The sequence below is a fragment of the Rhinopithecus roxellana genome, chromosome 5, assembly GCF_007565055.1.
Source record: "Rhinopithecus roxellana isolate Shanxi Qingling chromosome 5, ASM756505v1, whole genome shotgun sequence".
Lineage (NCBI taxonomy): Eukaryota > Metazoa > Chordata > Mammalia > Primates > Cercopithecidae > Rhinopithecus > Rhinopithecus roxellana.
The window spans coordinates 27,643,615-27,667,570 of NC_044553.1; the positions used below are offsets into that span (position 1 = coordinate 27,643,615).

The window sequence follows — 23,956 nt, forward strand, 5'->3', positions numbered from 1 at the left end:
CCATAGACAAGGCTTCAGAATTCAAGAAGACCTCCTGCCTCAAATGATCAGCCCTACAGTCCATGCCTCCACCTCCCACCCTATGTCCCAAACCAAAGTGCTTCCTCACCATAAAGCTTTTGGCACATTCAAACCAACCCTTACCCAGTGTGGGGAAATAGCACAACTTAACTCCTCAGGAGACACTTCCAGAAGAGGGTTCAGCGACTATGGCTGGAAGCCCAAGGCAGAAGTGATACAGCACTGTTGGGACTTCAGGGGTGACTCTGGGGAGAAATTTTTCTACTTGATTCTAAGAGCAGAGACAAAACTCAGTTTTCACTCCCCATTTCATTCCCTGTGCTCTGATGGATCTAATTCCTGTTATTCCTACCAGAAACCCACTCTCCCAGAGTCCTAGGGTGACATCAGTCAAGTCAGAGGGTGGACCTCAGGAGACTTCTGTGGCTACATGCTGTAGTCCATGATCTGGTGTGCAAAAACTCTCACATGGAGTGGCTTTCACTCAAGCCTTAAGGCAACGAAAGAAAAATGATTACCTTAGTTCCCTTCCTCCACCATACCCATTCTCAGGTAATAATGGAAACCCCTAACCATCTCCGGCCTGAGCCGTTTTCTTTTCCACTTTGTTCCATAGGTAGGTGCACTGGTGCTCCATCCTCTGAATGGAGAGGCACATTCCTTCCACCTTTCCTGCCCAGAGCCTGTTCACAGCCAGTCAGAACATCTGTGTACAACATACGTGTTTAGTAAATGCATCTACTCCAAAGCTGGGCCAGAAAGACACAGAGAAAAATCCGCATTCCGGTGTCTCCTACTTCCAAACCATACTATCTCAGCAAGCTTGAAGCTTGGCAGTTAGGAACCTTTATGTCAAATCCAGTTCAAATTCTATTTTCACTTAAACCTCCATAATATAATTAACTTTCTACCTCAAGGCACATTGCTTTTGGGAGGCAAAAAGCTTCCCTGGGTAGAGGTAATTTTTTCAAAGCTTAGCACTCAGTGACTGGGGATGTGTCAGAAAAATCCAGCAGCTGACAGGAGACAAAATTATACTTTGTAAACAAGGCATAGAGATGCTGGGCTGGCCAGCTCTCACCTCACACGCAGCCATCCAACAGAACCCACCACAGAGACTGAAAACACTGCCCGCCACATAATAAATAACTTGCCACTCAGATGATTCTTAACCCCCACCCACAAGTGGTTTCCATCCTTCCAGTATAAAACATCGGAAACTGATAGTGAAAAATAACTTTTCAAAACACAAATGCCTTATTTCTCCCTAAATACCCAATTCCCATGCATACTTTGGTTATTGAAAGAACTACCAGAAGTCACCAACTCTGAATGATGCCAAATGCTGGCAAAGCCATCACCCCTCCTTTTGAGCTGCAATAGGACAATCACCAGGACATCATTTTGATTCTTCAAAGCTGGAGTTTCCAATGTGTAGACCCCAAGTATACATTGGTGGCCAATATCAGAAGGCCCAAAGTCCACATACACACCCAAAAAGAAGAGATAAACATACAACTCCTCCCGATCATGTTTCCCCACTGAAGCGGTTAGTGGTTTAGTCCCTTGGAGCTCAAATTCGGCCGCTCAAGAGAATCACCTGGGAACTTTTAAAAACGTCTCAATGCTCAGGTTGCAACCCCAGGCATAAGTATTTTTCAAGAACACTAGGTGTGTAGCCAAGTCTGAGAACCAGTACAATGGCAAAATCAAAGTCCACCAGGCCACCCTTTTATCCACCATCAACAGACACCGGTCTCTTGCTAATACGGCTGGGGCAGCTCCTACCTATATAGAGCGAGGAGTCCTTCCTCCGCACGTGGTCGTCGATGTAGGAGACGCCCAGGGGCTGCACTGGGGTAGCACCGATGCCCAGGAGCACCTGGGCCCCAATGAGCAGCAAGTACATCATGTTGGTAGCCGTCCGGTTGCGGCAGATGAGGTCGGGGTCGGGCCCCTCGTCGCCGCCCGAGCCGTTGGCGGCGCAGACGTCGCGGCCCTCGGCGCCCCAGCGGATCTCGCCCGCCTCGTACTTGTACTGGTGGGTCAGGAACTCTGGCAGCGCCGACAGCAGCGCGCCCAGCGCCATGACGATGCCGCCGCAGCCGATTAGGCGTGGCCGATGCCCGCGCGCCCCGAAGTAGCTCACGAAGAGGATGAGCGCCAGGTTCCCGATCTCGAAGCTGCTGGCAATCACACCCACGTCAGCGCTCTGCAGGTTGAACCTACGCTCCAGGGTGGTCAGGACGCTCACCTGAAGAGGGCAAGAAGAAATGTCAGAGTCAATCCAAGGAGATGCCCAGGAGGCCTCTCCTTCCCGCCTGACAGTGCGCTCTGTCCTTCCCCCGGGGACCCTCCCACCTGGCCTCCTGTGCCAGGTGCAAAAAGGCAGCTGTGTAAATGCCTTTTAACCCGACAAATCAGAAAGACGTTTATTTAGTATCATAACCCTAATTCAATGGTTAACGAATTCACTTTCCCAGTAGCAAAAATGTTTTTTTCTGGCACCTGTTTCCATCCTGAAAGCTTCTACCCTCTTCCGGAAACACTGCTTTCTCCACCCCCACAAACCTCCACCACAGATCGCCCATGAAGTCCTATAAAAGTCCTGAAGTCCGCGGTTTGTACACAATCCCAAATATATACTAGGGATAAAGTCCATGCCAGGAAGACAGAGTAACCAGGGGATTTTCCGCAGGAGGCTAGCAAAGCCTGTTCCCCACCTCAAAATAAAAACAAACTTAACAAAACCTAAGTGGCAAAATGGACAAGCTAAATTAGCCCAGCGGGGTAATCATTTGCTCTTTGCTTCCTTCTGGAAATTTCCAAACAGTGTACATTTCCCTAGAGGCCATCAGGTAAATACACCCCTGACTGTTCTAAGCACTATGACTCTGCCAACTGCCCTCCAACTGATTATGATTTCCCCTTTTTTGTATTCTTGTCTGCCCTACATTTGTTAAACAAATATATACCGAACATCTGCTGCTTGCCAGGCAATGCCCTAGACACAAGAGAAAAGTGATGGAGAGAGGACACCTGGCCTGAAGAAGCCATCTAGCAAGAAGGTAAACATGTACCTAAGAATAACACAAAGGGACTGGAGGTGAGATGTGTGATGCAAACCTCACACTAAGGGGGCCACGATGAGATGCACTCTTATAGGGCTTCTTGAAGTGCAAGAAAATGAGATGGCTACCCTCTCCTGCTGTGTGCAAATTCCATGCAGGGTGCTATGAGCAAGACAAGAGTCCTTGTCATGGGAGATCTAACAGCTGAATGATGTCCTCACGGAGCAGGGAAGAACACTTCAGGCAAAAGGAACAGCATGAGCCAAAGATGGGTGGCATGATTTCATCATGGAAGAGAAAATAGTTGGGGCTGGGAGCAGTGGCTCACACCCGTAATCCCAACACTTTGGGAGGCCAAGGTGGGCAGGTCCCTTGAGGCCAGGAGTTCAAGACCAGCCTAGCCAACATGGCAAAACCCCTTCTCTACTAAAAATACACAATTTAGCGAGACGTGGTGGTGCATACCTATAATCCCAGCTACTCAGGAGGCTGAGGCAAGAGAATCACTTGAACCCGGGAGGCGGAGGTTGCAGTGAGCTGAGATCGCGCCACTGCACTCCAGTTTGGGCAATAGAGCGAGACCTTGCTTAAAAAAAAAAAAAAAAGAAAAGAAAGGAAGGAAGGAAGAAAATAGCTGGAAAGGTGGGGTGAGGACAGACTGTAAGGAGCCACAAATGCCACAGGGGTGAATTTAGACAATCCCGAGCAATTAAGTAAATAGAATGCAGATGGTGGAGGGAGGAAACCCTGGTTTGAACCCCTGTTGTTATTTCCTTAGCTCTGTGTCCTCAGTCATGTTACTCAAACTCTCCCAGCCTGGATTCTATGAAACAGGAATCATAATATCTACTCAGCAGGAGAGATGTGAAGATTAGAAATAATGGATGAAAAGTCTGTTAGCAAAGAGCAGCCTCTCCCTTTCTACATGACAGGAATGCATGGAGAGACGCAGCAAAACAGAGGCTCTGGGGCCAGACCACCTGGGTCCATTCCGACTCTGGCTGACCTTGGCCAAGTTACTTTGCGCGTTAGTTTCCCCATCTATAAAAGGGCGATAAGAGTGCCACCTCATAGAACTGGTGTCAGGAGTCAACAACACATACATGTTAATGCTAGGGAAGGGTCAGTTGTAACCATTATCATTATCATCATTTATCTGTGAGCACTGGAGAACAGCAAAGGTTTAACAGTGTAAGGGTCACACCAGGTGTGGTGAATGGAGGATGGAAGAATGCCAGCAGAGGAGACACCTGGGCCATATTGAGCCCGGGGAGAAGAAAAGGCCACATCAACACAGTGGCAATGGAAATGAACAGGAAAAGATGTAAGGAGCATTTCAGGGCAGAGTTCTATTTCAGGGAGAATGAGCTGGATCTGCTCACCAACTGGGTGTGTCTGCTAAGGAAAGGTTAAAAAGGAGAGTCATATGGATCTAACCTTCCTCCAAATCTACAAATATGGACACTGTTGTAAACATCAGCGTATACAACCTCTCTGTAGTGTCCAGATACACGTATCTATGCACATACAAACATACGCCTGTGCTAATTAACATGCCTCTATTCAATTTCCCTTTACTAAAAAAAAAGCTATAGCCAGGTGATTCCTCTTAGCCTCATTTTCAAACCCACATATTTAAACAAACTCCTTGAGCCTAGTGGTTCTCAATCCTACCTGCAGATTGGAGGCACTTGGGGAGCGCTAAAAATTTCAGAGGTCTGGTCCCACCCAGGAGGTTCTGACCGAACTGGTCTGGGGAGCGGCCTGGGGGCCCTAGGAGGCTTTCAAAGCTCCCAGGTGATTCTAATGGCAGTGAGCAGCACGGGGCTAAGGCCATGACATCCATTATTGGGGGTCTCTCTTTCAGCCCTAGCCTTGGGCAAGCTCTGCAGAGCAGGGTTATGACATTTATGACACCCTCTATCTCTGGCATTCTGATCCCAACTCCTATTTCCATTGTGCTTTCTAGCCAAGTCAAGGCCAACTTGCAAATCACTCAGCCCTAGTTATGTGATTAGACTGTCACTTTTAAAACCCCAGGTATTTGCTGCTGTTGAGAAACGAAGTTTAGCTAGTTCTGGCCTCATTCAAATGGCTTTCAAATACTCCCAAAGAAGTTCTAAAGGGTCTGGGCAAGTAAAAACAAATTCATTTATTTCCTTCGCAACACAAACAGACATACAAACATGATGGAATAAATGATCTACCAGAGGTTTATAATAGGTGACACAATGTGGGAACAAAAAGGAAGGCAGCCTAAAGAGCTGGGAGGTAGGGGGCTTTGGGGAGCCTCACCCAGGCCTTTGTGTGAGTCTTGGAAGAGATCCAAAGGGAGCTGGATGCAGAAGTGGAAAAGAACATGTCTGGGTGGGGTCCCCTAGAGAGTCACCCCTGGAGAGGCAGTTGAAGCAGTCTGGTAGGTCTTCAGCTTTAGGACCCCACCATGAGGCTGGAGGGTAACAAAGTGGGAGGAAGGGTTACAACAGAAGCCCTATCTCATTTTTGCCATGATGCCTCATGACATACACACAAGACAACTGCTCCATTTCAGCAGGTGTGTCGTGTCATAAAATATCATGCAGGTGTGCACACTGATGATGACAGATAAGGGTGATGGGGACAGAGACAGCTGTGGGCAAAACAAAAAGTAATCAGTTCTTTTAGAGACAGATAACGCCCACGCCTGCAGCTCTTGTCCTGGCTCCCACCTGCTCTTTGCAGAGCAACTCACAGGGGTGACAGGAAGTAGTAAGGCCTTTCCTTCCTTGACCTGTGGCCTTCTGCTGGACTGCGACGCCAGTCTGGGTCAACAGTTAAGTCATGCAAAGATTCTGAAATGATGCTTTGTGGATCAATTAGATCAGAGGCTAATGTTTTCTCTCATTTAAAACATAATTTTGAGAAGACAGACTAATTAAGTATGCATGAGGCCATAAAACCCACTTGTGGCTTTTATGTGGCAGTGAACAATCCAGGCTGAGGAAGAGCATGTGGAAGGGAATGACTGTTTTTACTTAATGGGTAACAGGACTAATGGAGAACGTCTTGATAATTAGAGAAGGAGCCACAACTGCAAGAGGAAAAGGAAAGAGGAAGCGCCTTTATCCTGAACCAACTGTATATGAAGTTATTATGTAAAGAATGCAGTATGTAACAGGCTTCTACAATGATTATTCAAAAAAAAACATCAGCTTGCATTTCAGAATGTCCCGGAACACTTGTTAAAAATATAGATGTCCCAGTCAGGCGCGGTGGCTCACGCCTGTAATCCCAGCACTTTGGGAGGACGAGGCGGGCGGATCACAAGGTCAAGAGATCAAGACCATCTTGGCCAACATAGTGAAACCTCGTCTCTACTAAAAATATAAAAATTAGCTGGACATGGTGGCACATGCCTGTAGTCCCAGCTCCTCTGGAGGCTGAGGCAGGAGAACGGCTTGAACCTGGGAGGTAGAGGTTGCAGTGAGCTGAGATTGCACCACTGCACTCCAGCCTGGGTGACAAAGCAAGACTCCGTCTCAAAAAAATATATCTATATATCTATATAGATATAGATATGTATATGTATATATAGATATGTGTCTGATACCCAGCTGGAGATGAGGACCATTGACCATGTCAGGCACCAGGCACATACTCACCATCATTCTAGAACCAAGGTTCTCAACCTTCACTGGCAGAGGGGATGAGACTGCTAAACCCCAGGCCCAGAGTCTCTGATTCTGCAGGTCTGGAGTGGGGTCTAGACTATGCATTTCTAACAAGCCACCTGGTGACACTGATGCTGCTAATCAGAAGACCCACTTTGAGTACCTCTGCTTTACTCCCTCTTCTCAACAAGCCTTCCCCCATTCAAAAGATTAAAGAGTTTAAGTTACCTACAAATAGAAATTATCACCTCCTCATTTCCAGTTCATACAGACACTATCTCCTCATGTGGAAAATGTTGGGATGCATTTCTGGGAGCCTCACCTTCTGGAAAGTGCTGAAGCCACACTAAGAACAACTGCAACTATGAGCACTTAGCCCAAAAGGGAGAGCTTCAGTCTATGTTGCCATAGGACAGGACACATTCAGAGACCATGGCCAAGTACTCATGAGCCCATCCTCGCCTTCAAAAGTTGCCAACCAGGGGCAAGGCTATCAGACATTCACTTAACAAATAAACACTTATTCTTAGGGGCAGGCAGCAGCAACTCAGGGGCTGTCCCAGAGGTGTGTCCATCTTCTTACTCTGGCCTGGGTGGTGGGGGCCTTGATCTGAACTGGCATCACCTGAGCTTTTGAAAAACACCTGTGTTTTTCCTCCCACCTGCAAGACTGGGCATCTGTATTTTCAGAGTTCCCTGGGTGACTCTAACATGCATGCAGGTAGAGGTGTGTGCATGTGTATCAGCTGGCAGAGAGGTTGTGCATGCATGGATGTTTACACCAGAGCAGCCTGGTCCTATCAGTATAAGTCTGGAGCAGGAGAGCAATAGTTCCCATCTGGCTTTGACAGCATTTGGTCAAGTCAATCTTCCTTAGCCTGTTTCCACACCTGTGTGATGGAGAGAACTATACTTGCTTCTGCGGACATTAATGAGGTCATACATCAGAGCAGCTGGCCCATAGTAGGTGCACACTAAAAAGCTAGCCACATCACTGGTATGCATGCTCTGTGACTTCACTTCAAATTCAATCCCACACAGCCAAGTGTCTGCTCTGTGGGAGATGCCAGAAACGTAACCATGATTAAGAGAGCATGCTGCCCTGTAGGAGTTTACAGTCTGGGGACAGTAGAAAGAAACAACCTAATGATGGCACAGCCTGCAACAGGGTAGCAGAGTGGCAGAGGGTTTGAGGGAGCGAGAACATTCATTTGGCTCTGTGTGGAGGAATATATACCTGGGATTTAACAAGGATCAACTAGATTTTAATAGCTGTGGGAAGGGAGAGGCTGCCACAACATTCTAAGAGCAAAGATCAGTGGCGTCAAGGAGGTTGGCAGAGGGAGAGTTTAGACCACCCCTGGGGAAGGGTAGGAATATGGAGTGGCTTCAGAGAACTGAGAGTAGTAGTCTGAGATAAAAACAGCCTTGAAGGCCAGACTGAGGCTTTGATTTAGAGGTCAATGGGGAGCCAAGGGAGGTTCTTGAGCAGGAGCCGCTCTTCTGCAACATTAACCTGGCACTGCTGTGCAGGTATCAGGGAGTGACGAGAGACTGCCGAGGCAGCTGTTTCCACAGTGCTGGGGAGACAGGAGGCTTCAGCAGTCTAATGCTGGTGTAACAGCTAGGAAAGGCCCCTGTGGCAGAGCTACCTTAGAGTTCCAGCTCAACAGAGGAGGCAGCTGATTGGAGGCGAGGAGGCAGCTGATTGGAGGCAAGGAACAAACAAGGTGGAGCCGAAAGGTCCCGGCAAGAGTCTCACCTGGCTCAGTCTGGAGCCCTTGTGAAGGCTGAGACAGCAGGATGCTCTGTGAGACCGGGAAGAGCTCCTGAGTGCAGTGTGGAGAGCCTGCATTTTAAAGCTCTTCTGCTGAGTAGCGGCAGACGTGACAGAACTGAGTGGGCTCTTCCTGGGGAACTTCGGGGAAGCTGTACCCTTAAACTGCATGCTCAGCCGCAGGGCCCATGTCAGGGAGCAGATGCTAAAAACAGTGCAGGAGATGTCAACCTTGCTGTGGTCCTGCAAAAACCTGTGGTTTTCCCAACAGGGGTTCATGAACAGGGTTTGGCATACTTTCTCTGCAAAAAGCCAGTCAGTAGATATTTAGGCCATACGGTCACCATAGCAACTACTCGACTCTACCACCATAACACAAAAGCAGCATGCACAGACAATATATAAACAAATGGAAATAGCTGTGTTTCAATAAAACTTTATTTACAAAAACAGGCAGCAGGCCAAATTTGGTCCACAGGCCATATGTAGAATGCCAAACTCTGATCTCCATAAATCCAGCTTGGGAAATCACACTATTCCTGTGTCTGGCAGTACAAACACTGGCCATTGGTAAATATATAAAGCACTCCTATTGCTGTAACAGAAAAGTCATTCCAGGCACAATTTTAATGCAAGATTTTTTGTGTTTTTGTTGTTTGTTTTGTTTTGGTTTTTGAGACAGAGTCTCGCTCTGTCGCCCAGGCTGGAATGCAGTGGCGCAACCTTGGCTCACTGAAATCTCCGTCTCCCAGATTCAAGCAATTCTCCTGCCTCAGCCTTCCGAGTAGCTGGGATTACAGGCACCCGCCACCACGCCGGCTAATTTTTGTATTTTTAGTAGAGATGGGGTTTCACCATTTTGGCCAGGCTGGTCTTGAACCCCTGACCTGTGGTGATCCACCCACCTCGGCCTCCCAAAGTGTTGGGATTACAGGTGTGCGCCACCGCACCCAGCCAAGTTTTTTATTTTTTTTTTAATTTCATTAAAGTAATTTGCAAGATAACTTCAGTATCTTGTCTGATGTGCCAAGGACATGTCTTCCTGTAGTAAAGTGGGAGAAAGAGACTTAATCACCTAAGCCCAGAAGTCATTTCCCCACGATAAAGCAGCAGCAGCAATAGTGTGAGGTTTTGTTTCTCATCTAGACAGCAGCTCCTTGGAGTGAGTCATTTACAGTTCTAGGGAAATGGCACACAAAATGCATTCACTTGTGAATTCCAGGATCCTAGATCTGCAGAACCAAGTAACAGAAGACGACACAGGATCAGCCTCTTGTCATGGCTATGGTGGCAAAGAGAACACCCACCTCATGTGTCGACTGGGGAAAAGAGACATTTAGTCAATGATGTTTTACTTCTGGTGGAATGATTTAGCCTGGATCATGTTCACATATAAATGGGGACATTTTAAAACCGTTTTTCTTTAAAAAAAGCAGACTAAGAATCATATGGAGAATCTCATAGACACAGACTCTAAACTCCAGTCTACACCAAAAGCATCATCATTTTAGGGGGCAAGTTGTGGGGGTAGGGGTTACAGTGGAAAATGTGTGAGATTTTGAGTTTCATATTAACTGGGTAATATGAGACAAAAGGCACTTAACACCCCTGCAACTCTTCTTTCCCATCTATAACATGGAGATAACAATTACCCCCTTACAGTTTTGTCACAGGGTCCAAATGAAGGAGAGAAAGGCTCTGCACACCTGCACGTCACAGTTATGCCTGGGGTCGTGCATGGTAACTTTCCTCGTCCTTGCAGCAGGATCCTGAAAGCTGCTGGCTCTCTCTCTGGGCCTCTGTACTGCCCTCTCTACACCTGGGTCTTTCATAAGGGCACTATCGTTCTCTCTGATCACCTAGTCTGCAAGTGAGAGTCAGCCTGGCCTTCCTTAGAAAGGCTTCCTTGGGGCCAGGCACAGTTGCTCACGCCTGTAATCCCAGCACTTTGGGGGGCCAAGGTGGGCAGATCATTTGAGGTCAGGAGTTCAAGACTACCCTGACCAATATGGTGAAACCCCGTCTCTACTAAAAATATGAAAAAAAAAATTAGCTGGGCATGGTGGCACATGCTTGTAATCCCAGCTCCTCAGGAGGCTGAGGCAGGAGAATCACTTGAACCTGGGAGGCGGAGGTTACAGTGAGCCAAGATCATGCCACTGCACTCCAGCCTGGGCGACAGAGTGAGACTCCGTCTCAGAAAAAATTAAAAAAAAAAAAAAAAAAAAAAAAAAAAAAGCCTCCTTGGGCCAGGTGCAGTGGCTCATGCCTAAAATCCTAGCACTTTGGGAGGCCAAGGTGGGTGAATCACCTGAGGTCAGGAGTTCAAGACCAGCCTGGACAACATGGTGAAACCCCATCTCTACTAAAAATGCAAATATTAGCCAGGTGTGGTGGCAGGTGCCTGTAATCCCAGCTACTCAGGAGGCTGAGGCAGGAGAATTGCTTGAATCCGGGTAACAGAGGTGCAGTGAGCTGAGATTGCACCAGTGCACTCCAGCCTGGGCAACAGAGTGAGACTCCGTCTCAAAGAAAACAAACAGAAAAAAAAACGGCCTCCTTTGTCTCTTAAGACTCTGTCTCTGCCATCGCCTGCATTTTTCTCTACTTCACTATTTGCACCTTCCTCAGACTACTGTTTCCTCTATATTCCATTTCTTAGTTTCTCTCATCTCCCTTTTCTTCCACTCTTTCCTCTAAATGGCCCTAAAGTAAAATTGAGGCAAATGTTATTATTCCTTATTTAGTGGATTTTTATGTTCATCAATTCATTCTAAGAGAGTATGTAACATTTCATGATTCTCTTCTTTTTTAAAAAAAACACTCAATTTAATTGCTTCCTACTCATAAATCTCACCATTGATTTTTCTCTGTAGCTCTTTGGTCCATCATAGAAAAATAAAGACTCTCCAACCCTCCTGGGTACAGTCAACTAATAGAATTTTCTACCACTCAGGATCGGAGCTTTCAATTCACTTCCAGATATTTTTGCATCAGGCTATTATTAATAGTTTGTGTTTCACACCTTTAATGAACCAACTTCTGTGGTGCCAGGGCTCGTTTATTGGAGAAACTTTAAGAATAATGATTTCAATGATTTCCTCAGCATTCAACAAATATGTATAGAGGATCAGACATATTCTCAAGACAGAGATCTTAGTCTAAGGCACTAATGATTTATGCACACGCACATGCTGCTAGGCAGAATTGTTTTCACTGAATCAGGCTTATTTATATGCCCCAGGGCCCCGGCTTCCTGTCAAATGCACTGAAAATCCTTTATTGCAAAGCTGTGCCATGCCAGGGACTGGATATGCAAAGTTCGATAAGACCTGGTCTCTGCCCTCAACCAGCTCACAGTATCATGGAGACAACAACTATGAAAACAGGCAATTATCATAAAGGATGAATAAAGTTTCTCTCTACCGGAATAAAGAAAAACACACAATCAGTACCCAAAGAAATAGCACATAGTTAGCCCCTAGCAACTGAGGAGAAAAGTGTCTCATCAGAGCAAACTCTGGAATGGGGGTATCATTAAATACAATCATATTAAACATTTGTTATTACTTATGCCAAGTCCAGTATGGAGTGCTTTACATATTCTGACACACTTATTGACTATGATTCCATGAGGCAGAAATATTATTATCCTATTCTACAGATGAGGAACCTGAGCCCAGAGAAGATAACTATCCCATTGATGCCACACAGCTAGGGCACAGAGCCAGGACTGACACCCAACCCCACTGGTCCGATAGCACCCAAGTGACCAAGCCCTGTGCCCCTGCGTCGGTGAGGTGGCCCCTGACCTGGGGATGAAGGCTAATGGGCCTATCAGCTAAGCAGGGGCAGCCCCAAGCAAACTGGTGACCAAACTTGCCCTAAAAAGTAATGGTAAGTTTAGTTATTGTTAAAAGTTATATGAGGAGGAAAAGAGTTCTGAGGTCATGGGAAATTTTTAAAACTCTGGGTTGAACAAAGATAAATAGTTTTCTTTACAAGACTTTTATAAGTTTTTCAAATGGTAACATTCACTGTGAAAAAAAAAAAAAAAAAAAAAACCTAAGCATCCCTTGAAAACATATATACAGCCTGCCGTCCATTTCCACAGGTCCATCCAGGGATTTGACCAACCACGGATCCAAATATCCAGAAAAGAATAAAAATAAAAAATAACACAGCAATCAAAATAACATAAATTAAAAATCAATAGTATAAGAACCATTTATACTGCATGAAGTATTACAAGTAATCGAGAGAAGATTTAAAGTATATGAGAGGATTTCATAAGTTAAAGTCCATTGCTATACTATGTTCTTGGACAGACTTGAGCTTCTTCAGATTTTGGTATCTGCAGAGGGCCCTGGATATCCCACAGATACCAAGGGATAGCTATATATACTATCAGAAACACTGGTTTAAGGCAGATAAGAGACATTTTTAAAATTAAGGTCTAGCAAAAGCTCTGCTTCTTCTGGGAACTAGTTCTATTGTTTCTCTCACCTTAGCTACACCCAACCAAAGTCTATAAATAATGTGATTATAGCTGTATTTCCCCATTTGCTTTGGTTCCCAGGAATCTCAGACCCAAGCTTGCAGCCATGCGAGAGCAATGATGTGGGATGTCAGGGATGAGCATAAGCATCTCATTTCTTTTATTCTTGGACTTCAAATTTTATTTGTAATTCCATAGGACTGTACTGCTTACAACCCATCTCTACCAGGTCAGGGTAAAAAATCATTGCATATAAAGTCCTCAAGAGCAAACCATCAGAAAGGTAGGGTTAAATCCTAACTATCAAGATAATCAATTTCTGCCTAATTATATCCTCTCTTGGAAATGAACCTCCATAAATATGCTAATAAAATAATACGATTACCAAAGCTTGTGCATGTAGGTATGGAATAAACACAGGTCAGAACAAAATAGCATCCTCCTACATGCAGCATTAAAAAGCTTCCAGAATAATAACAAAGTCCAATGTTAGTGTCAGAGCAGTGAAGAAAACAACCACAAACCATAAGAACTCACCTTCTCCGACCTGCCTCTGCCAGCTTGCTGCTCTGATTGACCTGTGCATCCTTCTACTCCTATTTTAGTGTTTCTCAGGCACAAAACACCCTCACCGGCTTCATCTGAGACACACAGTGATTGATCACAGGACCAACGGACATTAACTGCTAACTGGATGTTGATACGATCTAGTTCATTCCTTGCAGTCTACTAGGAGGAACCGGAAGTCCACAGGAATGAAGCAATTTGCAATGGATCACGCACCTGCAAATGACACACCTGATGCCCAGTTTAATTCTACTCCCCCCGCGCTAGGAGAAAAGTAGACATATCACTACTTGGTCTCGCTCCCTCAGGAGTAAAACCGTTTCCTACTTGTTGGATGCATGGTATCTGGTCAAGGTGCTAAAAATGCTATACCGATAAGCACCCAAGTAAATACCAAAAGGTGTTCCTGTAATTGAACACAGGAGTAGAGAGGTTAACATCAGTGCATGATATAACAGCAGTGCCTCTTCCTGCTGAAGCCAGATGTGGGACCCTCTTCAGAGGAAAGGGAAGTGAGGGCATGTGCTGTCGGGTACCTCACCTCCACCCAGGAAAAGCATGGCCCTCCCTCCAGCTGAACACAGATCCCTCTACCTAACTCACTCCTTCCCATCTCCTGAAGATCTTTCTCCATCACTGTGCCCTGTCTCCTCCTCTTCACTCTCACCCTCTCCACTGGCTCCACCCCTACCCTCTCCACAAGCACACCTGATCCTCATCCATGTAAAATAACTTAAATTCAACAATCGCCTTTCTTGTCACTGCCATCCTCCTTCAGTCCTTCTGCTAAGAATCATAAGAAAGTCCCCACTTGCTGGGTATACCTCAGTCAAACCCATGTAAGCAGATTTCACATCTATGGCTACTATCCTATGGCCATGCTGCCCTGCTCCGAGCACAGAGCTGGACATGTGGTGGCTAAGCCAGGATCACTGCATACAGCTGCGTAGGACATATGTCTCCCTCCACAAAGGCATCCCATACTTTGTTCACCCTAGCTGTGTCCACTGGAGGAAGAGGCACCAATCTCTCATTTGCTCGATGGCTCTGTGTGGGTGAGAAACAGCTGAGGTTGGTGAATACACACCATAAGACCCCCTGCTCTCCCACAGCTCCCCCATAATCACTCCCTTTTGCAAAAATACCTAAAAATCAGCATCCTCGCCACATTGTCCTGTCCACTCCTGGAAGTGCCCGAAACAAGATAACTTCTGAAATGGTGGCAATTGTGCTAATTAACTTCTTGGACTGGAAGTGTAAGTGTACAGACCTCGTCTCAAGTTCAATGGCATCTGAGTAGTACCAGGCAATTTGGGCAGTTCCTAGAGCTAGGAGGGAAAACACACTGACCAACCTTTGGCCTCAACGAGGCACCAGGCCATCTGTTCCTCAGGTCCCCTGCAGTCCCTCCTCCTCGCATCTTCAGTTACTCTGAGAGCTGTCCTCATTTCCTCCGTATGTCAAGCATTACTTAGGAAAGATCTGAGAATCCAATGAGCTGACTATGTGCAAGAAACCAGACCAAGGATGGTGGGGCAAGGTTTAAAGTGCCAAGTAAGATACAGTCCCTGCCCTTGCTGCACCAATAAAAAGAGCTAATATATTGCATTTGCAGTAACAAGTACTGCTGCTATCACTATGTAGATGAATCCATTTCATTCTTACAACAACCTCATTAGGTAAGTACTATTATTATTTCCAATTTGCAGATGAAGGTACAGAAGCACAAAAGTTAAGTCATTTGTCCAGGGTCTAGTAATTTGCCCAAGGTCTTGCAGCTTGTAAATGACAGGTCAGGATTCAAGCCCAGGCAATCCGGTGCTAGAGTCCATACTTTATCTGCCCCATGAGTTTTCCTCTCTAGAAGATGGAAAAAGACAATGGGGCTAGAATGGCAATGTGAGAAGCCTGGCAAATCCTCTCAAAAACAATGATAAAACTGTAAAAACCATTTCAAGACCCTGGACAAAACATACAACAAATTGAGGAGCATTAATTCATTTAAAACTTCTGGGTAGATCAGTGGGAATCTGGTTCTTGCCCTCCCTACTACTCCCATGTAGGTTGGCACAACAGTGGCAGGCAGGGCTGGCCATGCATACCAGCAACCCCACTGCTGGAGGGAGTTCACTTTGTTTGGAGTGTGATGTGAAAAACTCCACACATTGTCAGTAAGGAAAGCAGTATTGATTGCAAATAAACAAGGAAATCCCCCTCAGCTACCCTGAGGCTGCAACCAGTAGTCCTGGTTGGGGCAAGCAAAAGACTGGCAAACTACACAGAATTTTAAACAGAAGATAGGAATCAGCTATAGGGATCCTTAAGCTCTCTGCATTATCTCTGGTTGACCAGAAAGCCATGAGCACACACTGGAGAGAGCCCTAGCTGCTCAGGAGGCTGGGGTGGGACAATCACTTCAGCCTAGGAGTTTGAGGTTTCAGGGAACTATGATGACGTCACTGCACTACAGCCTGGGTGACAGAGTGAGACTCTTATCTCTTAAAAAAAGAGATATAGAAATTATTTTTCTTAAAAACAGGAACCAAATGGAAATTCTAGAGTTGAAAAGTATAATAAATGAAACAAAAAAGTCCCAAAAGGAGCTCAATATCAGATATGAGATGTCAGAAGAAAGAATCAGTAAATCAGTAAACTTGGAAAACAATCAGTAAGAATTATGCAATCTGAAGAACAGAGAAGAAAAATGAACATAGCTACAGATGCCTTTAGGACACTATCAAGCATACCAATAGACATGCAACAGAGTCCCATAAAGAAAAAAGAGAAAGAGGCAGAAAAAAATTGAAGAAATAATGGCCCAAACATCCAAAATGTAGTGAAATATAAGAATCTACAGGTCCAACAAGCTCAGTGAACCCCAAAGAAGGACAAACACAAAAAGATCCCCACCTAGACACATTATAGTTTGTTTAAAGGCAAAGATCAACAGAAAACTGTGAAAGCAGCAAGAAAAGATGGCAACTCATCACATACCCAGGGTCCTCAATAAGATTAAGAGCTGACTTTTCATCAGAAACAATGTATTTAAAGTTCTGAAAGAAAATAAACTGTCAACCAAGAATTCTACATCTGGCAAAGCTTTCATTTGAAAATGAAGGCAAGATAAAGATATTCCTAGATAAACAAAGACTTGGGGGATTCATTGCTAGCAAATCTTCCTTGCAAAAATAATAAAGGAATTCCTTCAGATGGAAAGGAAATGATACCATATAGTAACTCAAATATACACTAAGATATACATTAATAAAGAACACCTGAAAAGTTAAATATGTAAGTAAATACAAAAGGCTATATTAGTGTATTTTTCTTCTTCTCTTAAATTATTTAAAAGGCATTAGATTGCACAGAATCATAACACTGCATTTATAACATATAGATGTAATATATATGACAATAAAACTACAAAGGAGGGGGATGAAATGGAGCTATATTGGAGGAAAGTTTCCATGTTCTAGAGAAATTTAGTACTGACCTGAAGTACACTGTGATAACTTAAGACACATATTATACAAGCAATCACTAAGAAAATAATTCAAAACATGGGGAAAAGGAATTGAAATGAAACATGAGAAAATGTTTAACACAAAAGACTACAATAAAGAAGAAACAAAGGAACAAAAAAGACTTAAGACATAAAACAAATCACAAAATGGCAGGTGTAAATGCAACTACATCAACCTAATAATAGAGCCCCATAATACATGAAGTAAAAACTGACAAAATGAAAGGAGAAATAAACAATGCAACCATAATATTTGGAGAGGTTAATATCCCTCTCAATAATTGATAAAACAATGAGACAGAAAATCAGTACAGATAAAGATGATTTGAACAAAACTATCTACCAACCTTACAAATCAACAGAAAAATGACAAACAACTCAATTTAAAATAGGCAAGTAATCTGAATAGATATTTCACCAAGGAAGATATACAAATGTCTAATAAGCATTTGAAGAGATTCTTAGCATCATTAGTCTTTAGGGAAATGCAAGTAAAATGTCACAATTAGATACCACTACCCACCCAGTAGAATGTGTATAATGAAAAATACAAACAGGCCAGACACGGTGGCTCACACCTGTAATGCCAGCACTTTGGGAGGCCAAGGTGGGCAGATAACCTGAGGTCAGGAGTTTGAGACCAGCCTGGCCAACATGGTGAAACCCATCTCTACTGAAAATACAAAATTAGCCAGGCATAGTGGCATGCACCTGTAATCCCAGCTACTTGGGAGGCTGAGGCAGGAGAATCACTTGAACCCAGGAAGTGGTGGTTGCAGTGAACTAAGATCACACCACTGCACTCCAGCCTGGGTGATAGAGCAAGACTCCGTCTCAAAAAAACAAAACAAAACGAAACAGACAATACAAAGTATTCACCTCCATCTGAGGAAACTGGAACACTCAGATGTTGCTAGTGGGAACATAAAAGATAAAATGGTTACAGCCACTTTGAAAAGCAGTTGAACAGCTTCTTAAAAAGTTAAACATAAATTTACCACATGACCCAGTAATTCCACTCCCAGGTATCTACCTAAGAGAATTTAAAACATACATTTATATTGACAGCAAATAGAATTATTCATAATAACATCACATTGGAAACAACTCAAACATCCATGAATGGTTAATAGAGAAACAAAATGTGATAGGCCCAAAATATAACACCAACACAATCTGAAAAATACAGTAGCTACTAAATTCCAATACCAATGAATAGTAGTGGCAATGAAATGGAACAAACTATTAATACATGCTATGATGGAGATTAACCTCAAAAAGATATGCTAATTGAAAGAAGCCAGATGTGAAAGACTATATATATTGCATGATTCTGTTTGTATGAAACGTCCAGAAAACGGAAAGCTATGGAGAAAGAAAGTAGGTTGTTTGGAGCTGGAGATGGGACAGGAACTTACCACAATTGGGCATGAGCAACTTTTTGAAGAGATGGAATGTTTTAGAACTGAGTGCAGTGATGACTACACAACTTTATGAATTTGTTAAAAATCATTGACTTATATACTTGGCATGGACAGATTTTATGGTATATAAATTATACCTCAATAAAATGGAAAAAAGACAATGCATAGAAATGATCAAAATGTAAGGTGGAATGTGGTAAATGCAATGAAAAAATGGGGCAGCACTGGGAGAGGTTCACAAAAAGCTTCCCGCAAGAGGAGTCACATTGGAACTACATACATCTTATAGAGTAAATAAAATGCTGTTAGGTTATGATAAAAGAAAGGGAACTCCAAGTAGAGACCACCCAATAAGCAAATGCGTCAAAGCGGAAAAGGCAGGGGGACAGTTGGTGAACTAACCAGGTACTGTCTAGTTCACCGAAGCACAGAGGTGAAGGGAGCTAGTTAGGGAAATGCCTGCAAAATAGCCCCATCCCCCCACACTGAACTAGTTTCCCTTCTAAGTCACTCTCTTTCCTTGTTCTAGATCAGAGGTTTCAGACTTTGTGTTGGCCTGGATATTTAGGAATTGCCCAAGTGCTGTCCAGAGTTCTAGAATGTTTCTGGGGTACACTTGCAGAACCTAGGAGTTGGTATGTTGAAACCCTCTGGGAGATTCCAATGCTGTTTAAACCTCATGGATGACTTTCCCCAAGGAGTTTTGAATTGCTCTTCATTTGGGAACACACTAGCCCTTCCTTCCTCCCCGTATGGCACCTGGCCACTCTTCATCCCAAGGAGAGAACTAAAGAGTTTCATTTTACACATTATTTGTTGTGACTGGGTAACATGAGCCATGAAGAATAAAATTCTCAGCAGTGTTTTTTAACCTCTCTTCATTATCACCTCCAAGAACCTTTTTAGACATTTCTTCCTAATTGTCCCCCCATGAAATTTTAATACTACCAATAAAATGTAAATCTCTCTATATATGCATAATATGTATATTTTGCTTTATACATAAAAAGAGTAAGTTTTTGCTTCCCTTCCCCACCCAGAAGTAATTTTCCCTCCACTAGCAGTGATATCACCTCCATTGAAAATGCATGCTCTGGAGTCTCACAGTTAAGGGAAGAAGATGATGCCAACCCACTGAAGATGGTGTTAGTATCTTGTGGATCGAAATGTTAAATTCCTTTAGCTGAGTTTTCCCAGATCCACTGGAAATGAGGAAGCGAGTGCAGCCTTCTCAGCCCTCCAGAAGAAACTCAAATAGCTCTGGAGGCCAGAGAATAATGGAGCCAGGCCTGACAGGAGAACAATTACAGAAATGAGATGTTTGTGTCTAATAAAAGCTGAAAGCCAAGAGAGACACATTGTTTGGGGAAACTGCATAGACAAGCAAGTCTAATACAGTATCAGAAATATTAGCAAATGTAAAAGGAAATGCACTATCCGGAAAGACTGTGATCTCAAGCTTCTAGAATAGAGGCATTGTCTCTCCAGTTACAGGACAAGGCCTTCTTAACCTCAGTGAAAAAGTGATTATTGCCTAACTAGGGATCAGCAAGCTTAGAGCATGTTGCTGTGTGCACCAGTGATGCAGGGACACAGCTCTGTTCTTAGGCAGGTGTTTGGTACATGATGGATGGTCACCAGATGCATCCCCAGAAATGACAGAGCCCTATAATGTTAACTGGGTCACACTAGCTCCAACTTCTCACTTAGAAAATGTGTGGAGAGAGGCACCTTAACACAAGCCAAGAACATCAGAAACAAACCATGAGCACCTGCTTTCTGCATCTCATGATATTTTTCTAATTTAAAAACCGTGTGTGTGTAGAGCAGAAATTCCTTCTTGTTCTCAACTTCCTCTGGCTCTGCCCTGCAGTTTCAGCTCCCTTTCGCCTCCCGCACCCATCCTCATGCTCACATGTCATCCATTTGCAGGATGCCTGGGCAGGTCAGAAAATAGAACAGTCTGTTCAAACACTGCCCTTAACACACTGCTGCTGGAGCCAACGCTGCAGGGTAGACTCAACCTAGCACATGGGAGCAAACCAATCCACTAGGCCACCACTGTCCAGGAAGACTAACTTTATCAAGAGGACAGTCCCAGCATTTCATCAGCTGGGAAAACACCTGCAGCCATGTTTTGAGATAGTCAAAGGCACCAGCACAAAAGAATCTCAGAAATCAGAAGAAGGCTGTTGATTTTTTATTTTGATCCAAAGAAAGTTAAAAACCAGGATAGGACATTAGTTGGAACATCTAGTTTTATATGTTTTTGGGGTTTGGTTTGTTTGTCTGTTTGTTTAGACAGAGTCTAGCTCCGTTGCCCAGGCTGGAGCGCAGTGGCGCAACCTTGGCTCACTGAAACCTCTGCCTCCTGGGTTCAAGCAATTCTCATGCCTCAGGCTTCTGAGTAGCTGGGATTATAGGCGTGTGCCACCATGAATGGCTAATTTTTAGTAGAGACGGGGTTTCACCATGTTGGCCAGGCTAGTCTCGAACTCCTAATCCACGCACCTCAGCCTCTCAAAGTACTGGGATTACAGGTGTGCACCACCACATCCAGTACGTCTTTATTTTAAAAGCAATAGTTGTATAGACAATGGCAAATAGTGCGGTAGGAACTTATCTTACGGTTACTTTGATTTCTCACAACTTTCCAGCTGCTAAAACGGCATTATCATCTTGATTTTCCAGAGGCAACTAAAGATCACAAAAGTTACATATTGTTCCTAAAATCACAGAGCTACAAGTGGCAGAGACAGGTTTCACCGAGGACTGTCTGGCTCCCAAAAGCCCACAATACCTCTCCTCAGCATTGTGGCTGGTATCACTGAGACATTTTCTAAGTACCATTTGGATTATTATGTCCTGATGATAAACATCTTACATAAGACTCACTTTTATTCACACTAATGAGAGTGTCCCTCCAGAAAAAAGCACCTCTGTATTAGTCTGTTCTCACCCTGCTAATAAAGACATACCTGAGACTGGATAATTTGTAAAGAAAAAGAGGTTTAATGGACTCACAGTTCCACATGGCTGGGGAGGCCTCACAATCATGGTGGAAGGTGGCAGAGAAGCACAGGCATGTCTTACATGGCAGCAGGCAAGACAGCATGCACAGGGGATCTGCCCTTTATAAAACCATCAGATCTCATGAGACTTATTCACTATCACAAGAACAGCACGGGAAAACCCATTCCCATGATTCAATTACCTCCCACCGGGTCCTTCCCACAATATCTGGGGATTATGGGAGCTACAATTCAAGATGAGATTTGGGTGGGGACACAACCAAACCTATCAACCTCCAAGTGTCAGTTCTACCTGGAGTCTACCTCTGAGAAGCAATCGTGACTGCACCATGGATCTGACTTTTATTTTTTTGGCAGATAAAGAAAAGTTTTTTCAGCTTTGTGATGGGGACATCACTCTGAGTCCTCATCCAGGATGTAACATGCTGGTTTCTAGAGTTAGAGATGTGCATATGCTTATGCCGGGAGCATTTCTTCCAACACAGGAAAAGGCACTGCTTTAATTCGACAACCATATTATGAACTGCAGATATTTCATTAAGGACTCTTAAACCATGCCTGTTTTGTCTCTGGAGTTAGCTATAATTGCAGAAATGGAAGAGAAACAAATAGGAGACACAAACATTGAGAATTGGAGGATTTAGGCTTCTTTAGAGGAGCAAAATGACAAACAGGTTGAGTGCTTTTAACTGAATAGCTTCCTACTGGAAAACAAGAAAGGAGATTGGTAGTTTTGATTAAGGCTGGGTCTACACAGTTCATTGTCCTTGACACTGCCTAGTTTTGAAAAATCTGTGTGGGCTCTGCAAAGAAGATTTGCATTTATTAGAAGTGAAGAATATAATAAAAATGGAAAACAACACATAATTTAATAATCTATAATGATAAATGCCACGGCACTTGGCAACTCAAAAGATTAGATAGAAGAAAGCTAGAGTGCATGCTTGGTGCAATAACCCTAAGTGTTTAGGCTGGAGGAAGTCAAGAAAATAGCTGCAGTATCTCATATCATACAAAATGAGACAGATTATTAAGAACTACTAGAAGCATTACGAATCAACCATATTGGCTGGGAAACCAGATGGCTAGTCACAGTAATTTTCTCCCAGTAATCAAATGTTAGTTTCATTTACAAAAAGCTTCCATGTGAAGTCCTGCCTCAATAAAACATCGTGTGCAAGCCCTAGATGACCACTATGGTTAAGCTAGCTCCTTCTATACAAGAAATACACTCATTTTCAAACAGCCCTAAATCCTATGGCCTGGTATAGCAACAAATATGTATCACATTAAACTACTTGCCACTTCCTTTCCTGGTTCATTGTTTCATGAAGAAATGAACCCACAGCTAGAGGAACTACTTTAGAGTCAAACTTCCTTTCTGCTGAAACTGATCATCATATGATTAATATCTCTAGTGATAAAGTGTCATTTCTCCCAGACACCAAGAAAATTCACTGTGTTACTAGCACAGGGTTGTTATACACAGGGAGTCACACTGCCTTCATGCCCACAGCTCATTTTGCTTTAAAGGCTTCTTTTTCATGTAAAATACATCCCCTCAAAGCAGTTCTAAAGATTGGACTTGAAGAGATATACCTACACTGCTACAGGCTGTGAAATAATTGCCCAGGAACTCTGTTCCCAAAGGACAAACAAAAAAGCAGGGACTTCTGTGTCCTCACAAAGCAAATGCCTTGAGTCTCTGCAGACTCACAGCCACAAGTCCAGGATGCAGGTATGGATGAGGAACAACAGAGTCAAGCTTGATTCTTGAGAGTTCTTGCAGGCGAGCTACAACCTGCTTCTATGCACTCCCCGTCCCTCTGGGGGTTCACTGTTCTGTGCCTCTGTGTGGCAGAAGCATATGCAGGGTGAGGGTGAGTAAGTCCTTGTTAGGTCAAGTGGGGCTCCAGCAGGTGTAGCTGCCATCACCAGAGAGTCTTTTAGAAATTCAAAAATCTCAGACCCTGCCCCAGACCCACAAAGTCAAATTCTACATTTTACCAAGATCCCCAGTGGTACATATGAACATTCAAGTCAAAACGCTGCCTCAGGCTACAGGGGTCTTCAGCCCCACTGTCCACTCCACGGCAACACAGTGCTGGGACCCTCCTCCATTGGCTCTGCTCCCTTCACACATCTAATCCACCCATCAGTTGTCCCTACCTTGGCAGATTCCAATCTGTCCACTCCTCTGTCTCCACTGCCACCATCTATGACCTGGTGACCGTTGTCCCCTCACCTGAGATACCACCACGTCTGCCATGCCTTCCCCCATTGTCCATGTGCACTATACGGCAATTAGATATTTTGAGTACAAAAGTCACATCACGGCAAGTTACTCAGTATTTTCCAATGGCTCCCCATGGGCCTGGAATAAAATCCTAATT

The 23,956-nt window shown here is 44.1% G+C and overlaps 1 protein-coding gene across 3 annotated transcripts in view; it reads right to left on the bottom strand.

The window, feature by feature from the left end:
• Positions 1-23,956, bottom strand: part of SLCO3A1 (solute carrier organic anion transporter family member 3A1) — a 314,561-nt gene that overhangs the window by 249,620 nt on the left and 40,985 nt on the right. For all 3 annotated transcript variants that reach the window (XM_030930383.1, XM_010361724.2, XM_030930382.1), the window contains exon 2: positions 1,810-2,275. In XM_030930383.1, coding sequence (XP_030786243.1) covers positions 1,810-2,275 — 466 coding nt within the window. The remainder of the gene's footprint in view (positions 1-1,809; positions 2,276-23,956) is intronic.